The sequence below is a fragment of the Saccopteryx bilineata genome, chromosome 4, assembly GCF_036850765.1.
Source record: "Saccopteryx bilineata isolate mSacBil1 chromosome 4, mSacBil1_pri_phased_curated, whole genome shotgun sequence".
NCBI lineage: Eukaryota > Metazoa > Chordata > Mammalia > Chiroptera > Emballonuridae > Saccopteryx > Saccopteryx bilineata.
In genome coordinates this window covers 102705034-102712287 of record NC_089493.1, presented here as the reverse complement: position 1 = coordinate 102712287, position 7254 = coordinate 102705034, and the positions used below count along the sequence as shown (strand labels likewise).

Sequence of the window (7254 nt, the reverse complement as noted above, 5' to 3'; positions counted from 1 at the left end):
CAATTACATTGAGTGCAATAATTTTTCTGTAAACAGATGTAAATATAAATATACTTCATCTCAAGTGAAAACTTCAAACATCCTAAGAGCAAACACATTTCACTAACTATAACTCTGCTTCTAAGTTGAAGGTTTCAATATGAACACTAATTAAGCACAAATGAACTTCCCAACACACCTATTAGGCACACTATAGTCTCGCCCTTCCTTGCAACGACATCTTCGTACATCACAATGCTCATAGTGCTGCAAAAGCTCTTGATAAGCATTTTCTTCTAATTCCCAAGATGCATCTCTGTAAATGAAGAGACATAAAATATACTTTAATCTAAAATGTTACATAAAAGGACTGGTAATCAACCTAAAATAAAAACTACTCACACACTTAGAAATGAGTGAGGATAAAATCTGTTTCCTTTAGAGTTAATCAATCATTATCTTCTATCATTCCATTAGCGTCATTTTATCCTACACTTAGTCTCATTGAATTTTCAAATGCTAAATAAAAACTTAAGCAGAAACTTTCTAAAACTTATATTTTTATTAAAATTTCACTTCCATTTATTTTTCAATTTCAGCATTAGTACCATTATTTCTGGATTCCTTATCTTTAAATATTAAGAAAATTTTTCTCTTTTTAAATCACATCTTGATTCTCTTAATTTAAATGTATGATTTTGAAGCCTACTATTCTTGTATATAAATCAATTAATATTCTATACAACTGAGGTGTTCATTAAGAAACTATATATCAACTAATGAGACATTTAAGTCACAATCCCTTAGTCTCAAAAACTAGCAATCTGGGGGGTAAGGAGGCGAAGAAAGGGGTGGATTTACATTTTCTCATTTGAAATGGCTGTTTGTCCATCATTACAAAATCAGACATAAATGATTATTTGCACTATCATTAAATCCTTTTAAAATATCTTTTTTTTTTTTTTTTACAGAGACAGAGAGAGAGTTAGAGAGAGGGATAGACAGATAGGAACAGAGAGAGATGAGAAGCATCAATCATCAGTTTTTCGCTGTAACACCTTAGTTGTTCATTGATTGCTTTCTTATATGTGCCTTGACAGTGGGGCTACAGCAGACCGAGTAACCCCTTGCTCAAGCCAGCGACCTTGGGTCCAAGCTGGTGAGCTTTGCTCAAATCAGATGAGCCTGCGCTCAAACTGGCGACCTCAGGGTCTCAAACCTGGGTCCTCTGCATCCCAGTTCGACGCTCTATCCACTGCGCCACAGCCTGATCAGGCTAAAATATCGTTTGTCAAAAGGCTATATGTTACTCACCTTTCAGGAATATAAATTCCCATTCTCAACATCTCTTTCTGAAATATGTCACTATTATTGCATATTGTGCACCTAAAGAAAAAGACTCCTGCATTAAGTGCTTGAACCTATAGTAAAAAATAAAAAATCTATTAACAATTAGATTATAAACTTAAAAGCTAACAGTACATGTGTTATTTTTCACTTATATATTATAAAATCTTACTTTATACACTAATGGTTCTCAAACTTTGATAAACTAAGTTATCCCATGGCTAAAATTTGGAGGTCTTTTTTCCAAATGGTCAAAAAAATTAAGGTAGTAAGCGGACTGTTCTTAAGTTGTATTATTTATTCACCCATATATTCTTCTCAACCTTTGGTGTCTAATATCATTTCTGTTCCCAAATATTGTGTTGCCTATCTCTGTGAATAAAATAGTAAAAATCTTGAGTTACTTTATCTAGGAAATATGTTTAAATAAGTATTACATAAAAAGCATCCTTTGCTCTATTTTAAACTCAATCTGTTAATTTTCTTCCTAAGAGAGGAGCAGCAGGAAGAGGTTATGCAGAAAGAGACAGAAAACCATAAACCCACACTAGAAAGAGGAACCAATCCCGTTAAAAAACAAACAAACTAGTAACACACATGCATTTAATAATATTTAACCCCTACTATATATGGGTGCCAAACTCTATGTTATTTACCAAAAACAGAAATATAAAATGACTGGAATTTTACTTCAAAGAATTCTTGTGTATATACAATTATAATACAGTGTAAAAGTTTTTTAAAGCATATACACAGAAGAGAGGAAGAAGTACCTCAGTCTATATAAATCTGACGAAAAAGTCACAGAAACGGTCGAGTCAAAAATAATTCTGAGCCCTGGCTGATTGGCTCAGCGGTAGAGCGTCAGCCTGGCATGCGGGGGACCCGGGTTCAATTCCCGGCCAGGGCACATAGGAGAAGCACTCATTTGCTTCTCCACCCCCCCCCTTCCTCTCTGTCTCTCTCTTCCCCTCCCGCAGCCAAGGCTCCATTGGAGCAAGGATGGCCCGGGCGCTGGGGATGGCTCCTTGGCCTCTGCCCCAGGCGCTAGAGTGGCTCACACCCCGGAGGGGCAGAGCATTGTCCCCTGGTGGGCAGAGCTTCGCCCCTGGTGGGTGTGCCAGGTGGATCCCGGTTGGGTGCATGTGGGAGTCTGTCTGACTGTCTCTCCCTGTTTCCAGCTTCAGAAAAATACAAAAAAAAAATACTACTAATAATAATTTTGGAAGTAGATACAGGGGTCTGCCAGGAAAATGGGACAAAAAACATTAAAAAACTAGAAAATAGCATATCTCAAGTCTCAGGTGGTAAAAGAAAGTATATGTGATTAGAAAACTAATCAATAATATACTTAGGGTTTACATGCTGGCCATACTAAATTAAGTAATGAATCTGAACAGATAAATCAAAGCCAGTAGTGTGAAGAGATGACAGGAAATAAGGCATGCAGGAGAAAAACCAGTTATTAGGTTCCTGCAAAAGTCTACTTAAAAAAAAATTATATGTATATAGCCTGAAATTAAATCACATAGAAGGCAGAGAATAGCAAAAAAAAAAAGGATACACAAAATAATCTATTAAGCAAATCTGACAGACTTGGGGAATGATTTGTAGCTGGTGAAGAAAGAACTTAACAAAGAGGAGTCCGGCTTCAAACAACTAGCAAGTAGTACCACACACACCATGTGGTAGGAAAGTAACAAGTTATAAAATCTCTGAACCTAATGGGTCTGTAAGCAATTGTAAGAGATACCAAGATCTTAGTAAATATAGGATATGATATAAGAGAGTAAGTGCCCAAGGAGGAAAAAAACACCATGGGACATATCCAAGATACCAACAAGACTAAAGCAATGATGGAAAAATTCAAACTGACCAAGAATAGTGACAATTCTCTACATATCCAGAGTAAAATTTTTCCATTTTGTATTTTTCCAAATTTAGAAGCAGGGAGGCAGTCAGACAAACTCCCCGCATGCACCCAACCAGGATCCACCTGGCATGCCCACCAGGGGGCGATGCTCTGTCCATCTGGGCCTTTGCTCCGCTGCAACTGGGAACCATTCTAGCACCTGAGGCAGAGGCCGTGGAGCCATCCTCAGCACCCAGGCCAACTTTGCTCCAATGGAGCCTTGGCTGCAGGAGGGGAAGAGAGGGATATAGAGGAAGGAGAGGAGAGGGAGAAGGGTGGAGAAGCAGATGGGCACTTCTGTGTGTCCTGGCTGGGAATTGAACTAGGACTTCCAGACGCTGGGCTGATGCTCTACCATTGAGCCAATTGGCCAGGGCTCCATCAATTTTTTATAATACTAATATATAGTCTTTCCTCACAGAATCACAATATATATAGCATTTGTTGTAGTAAAAAACAATGAAATTTGCTTAACCACATACAATTCTCATTCTACTGCATAGGTTTGTACTTCCTCTAACTCTTTTATATTAACAAAGTTCAGAGATTTAAAACAATTATTCAGGTATTGTTGTAGCTATCTAGACAGGGTAAATAGACTCCACTTATTATTTCAGTTAAGACTCTAGTATCAGGGTAGAAAAACCGGTTACTGGAGTGTTAAAGAATAGAAATTAACTTTAATCAGGTAACAACTTATTAATATTTCTATCATAAACAGGTATCCATGTGGCTGTATTTTTATGTTATATACTACTCACAAAAATTAGGGGATATTTTATTGCTTCATATTCCTTTTGAAATATCCCCTAATTTTTGTGAGTATTTTGCATAAAGTAGACCTACACTTTTGTTAGTATTATTTCTACTTTCTAATGACAGAATTAGAAATTTGGTATTTTCAGAGTGATCACAAAAAATCCTAAGCATACTAGGTCAAGTTTGAGAATCTCTCCCTGATTCATTATTAGCACATAAATGAGGCAAATCTTATTCATCTTGAAAAATATCATCATACTGTTACAAAATTAAAAAGATAATATATTTGGCAGCAATTATATTCATTCAAATACAAACCCTTAATAAAGTTAAATTACTTTAAGATTCTCATATAATGTGAAATTCTTCAATAGGTAAAGATAACACTTCATGATGTTTATGAACTGTACCCTCTGGATTGTTTTACAAACACTTCTTTGTAAGAATTTGCAGAATTTCTAATATTCATTCAACAAAATAGGCTCTATCTAAAAAAAGAAAAAAAAAAAAAAAAGGCTCTATCCTGACATTTTTCACTGAATAGTCCTAAATATAAATGTTCAAGGCTCATACAAAAAAAAAAAAAAGTAACCAATTATGCTTTATTACTTTGACTACTGTTAGTACTTTTAAGACTATTAAAATATAAAAGGATTTACAATATCTTCTAACTTAAAAAAAATACTTTTGTGGGCTCAGGCTGGGTGGGTCAGTGAAAGAGCGTCTAGCACATCAAGGTCGTAGTTTCAATCCCTGGTCTGGGCACATATGAGAAGCAGCCAACTAGTGCACAACTAAATAGAAAAACTCAGTGGAGCAATGAATTGATGCTGCGCTCTCTCGCAAATCAATGAAAAAAAAAAAGAAAAAACAACAAAAAAACCTTTTGTGGATAATCTGTAATCAATAGTAACCTTCGAGATGACGTCAGAGTAATGGCGGGGTAGGAAGCGATACCGATAAATCTCCCCCAAAACTCAACAAGATCTTCAACCAGAAGCAGAAAAACCTATACTTGGAGCTTCCAGATGCTTCGCAATACACCCAAAGGTATGATTGAGTGAAAAATTGGCTAAATATATAACCAAACCCCGAAGGAAAAAGGGAGTAAGAAATGCTCCGCCTTCCTCACTAACCTAAACAGGGCGGCTTTCTCTGGTAACTGTGAATATAGAAACTGAGGCGGGCAAAGGGGGTGAATAGATCCAGGCCGCCGCGGCACAAACGGCCGAACCAGGCTGTGGCACACAGATCCAAGCCGAGGAAAATCTGATCCTGTGGCAACCCGGGCAATACAAGCTAACACTCGCGCCAAACCCAAACAAAGAAAGACAAGCGGAGCGGCCATTTTACCCGGTCTCCTGGTCGGTGCGCAGTTAGTGGGCGAGAATTTCTTCCTAGGCCCCGAGAGTGGGTGCCTGTGTTGCCCCACGGAGAGGCAGGGTCAGAGGCCTTTCTGTGGGCCGAGGACAGTCTCTGGGCAGCCCCAGCGCCCTGGGAAAGCCACGCACGGGAGGGAGTGAGAACTACTTCCAACGGTGGAGATTTTCCGTGCTGGTGAGGGTTTCACTCAGAGGGAACCGCGGCCGGCCTCATATCCTGGTGTGCGCGCGCAGATAAGGAGTGAGCGATTCCTCCGAGTGCCTCCGCAGTGTGCGCCCGTGTTATCGCAGAGAGGGGCAGAGTCAGGGGCCTTTGTGTGGGCCAAAGCGAAATCTCGAGCCGCCCCAGCGCCTTGCAAAAGCCGCGCACGGGGACGGAGCGAGACTCAATTCCAACGCTGCAACTTTTCCCTGCGGTTGGGGGTTTCACTCAGAGCGTGAGACTGCTGGCTGGATATCCTGGTCGCAGACAGTGAGTGAGAGTTTCCTCCAAGCGCCCCCCAGAAGTGGGCGCCCGCTTGTGTTACCGGACAGAGTGGCAGAGCCAGTGGTCTTTGAGTGGGCGGAAAGCCTGCCTGATTATGCTAGCAGCTCTGACTGACTGAGCCTTACCCAGAGCCCTGTGCTGAGTGGAAATAGAGTGGGGAGTTGCCAGCTCTTTGAGCCTCTTACTATCCAGGCAGAGGCAGCAGCAACCCCATAGCTGGATTATCAGGCTACTAATTGAGGAAGGAAAGACTAGGAGAAAGGCTCCAGGAACACGGACTCTTTCACTGTCGGAGCCTATAAATGCTAATGAGCCTCGACTCCCATGAGACTAAAGCACAATACATGACATTGCCATAGAGACTTATCAACTGCAAGCCTCTACCTGAGCGTGCCAAAGGGGCAGAACCCGGGGTACAGTGTCACCGACCAGGAAGAGGGAGAGAAAAGAAAAAGCAAGAAGATAACCTCTCAAAATCAAGAATAATCTGCAGACTTTATAACCTATCACATTTTATTATATTTGTTCGTTTGTTTCTCTTATCTTCATTCTTGATACTTTTTTTTCTTCCTCCAATTTGGCCGATTAACTCTCTACTGGTCTTACTCTCTCCTCTCCTTGAACTACACTACCCATAAGTGTTACATCTCCCATTATCTTTTCTCTTCTCTTCCTTTCTCTCTATGAGGGTTGCACTCCAAAACCCTTAACTCTCTCTCTCTCTCCTTTCTTTTTTCTTCTCTTAGTGGTTCCCTCTTTTTTTTCTCTCTCTCTCTTTCTTTTCTCCCTCTATATTAGTTTCTTCCTTTCTCCTTTACATCTCCTCTCATTCAAACCTCAATAACAAACAAATTATCTTATCTGGGACTCAAACCTATGTTTGTGGCATTTTGGGGGGTTTTTACTTCACCTTTTTAACTCACTAGCAGTGCTCCCATCCCTGGCTCTCCATATTATCTAGTTCTTGTTCCACTAAATACAATAGTAAGTTTTTAATTTGTCCCCCCATTTTTCCGTTTTCCTCTTATTCCTCTCATCATAACTCTTAGACAACCAACACCTAAAAGCAAATCATTTTATTCTTGACCCAAATTTTTTCCTTATTTGCTTTTTGTGGGTCCATACGCTCTTTTTTTTTTCTTTTTTCCTTTTTTTTTTTCTTTTTTTCTTTTTTGCCCCTTTATTACTTTTCCCCAATTCAGGCCCTCCATCACAGGCATTGTTTGTTATAACTCACAGTCCACCACAAGATTTTCTCAAGAAAGAGGGGAGAGGAGAGGAGAGGAAAAAAGGAGGGGGGGAATAATTTCCTTTTTTTAAAAATTTTTATTTTATTTTATTTTTCTTTATTTCATTATTAATTTTTTTTTAAAAAAACAACTCTTTTC

General features: G+C 39.3%; 1 protein-coding gene across 1 annotated transcript in view; it reads right to left on the bottom strand.

Moving 5' to 3' along the window:
* Positions 1-7254, bottom strand: part of G2E3 (G2/M-phase specific E3 ubiquitin protein ligase) — an 87895-nt gene that overhangs the window by 24732 nt on the left and 55909 nt on the right. Inside the window, exons 8-9 of the mRNA XM_066277649.1 lie at positions 1294-1400; positions 179-295 (exon numbers count right to left, since the gene is read on the bottom strand). Coding sequence (XP_066133746.1) covers positions 179-295; positions 1294-1400 — 224 coding nt within the window. The remainder of the gene's footprint in view (positions 1-178; positions 296-1293; positions 1401-7254) is intronic.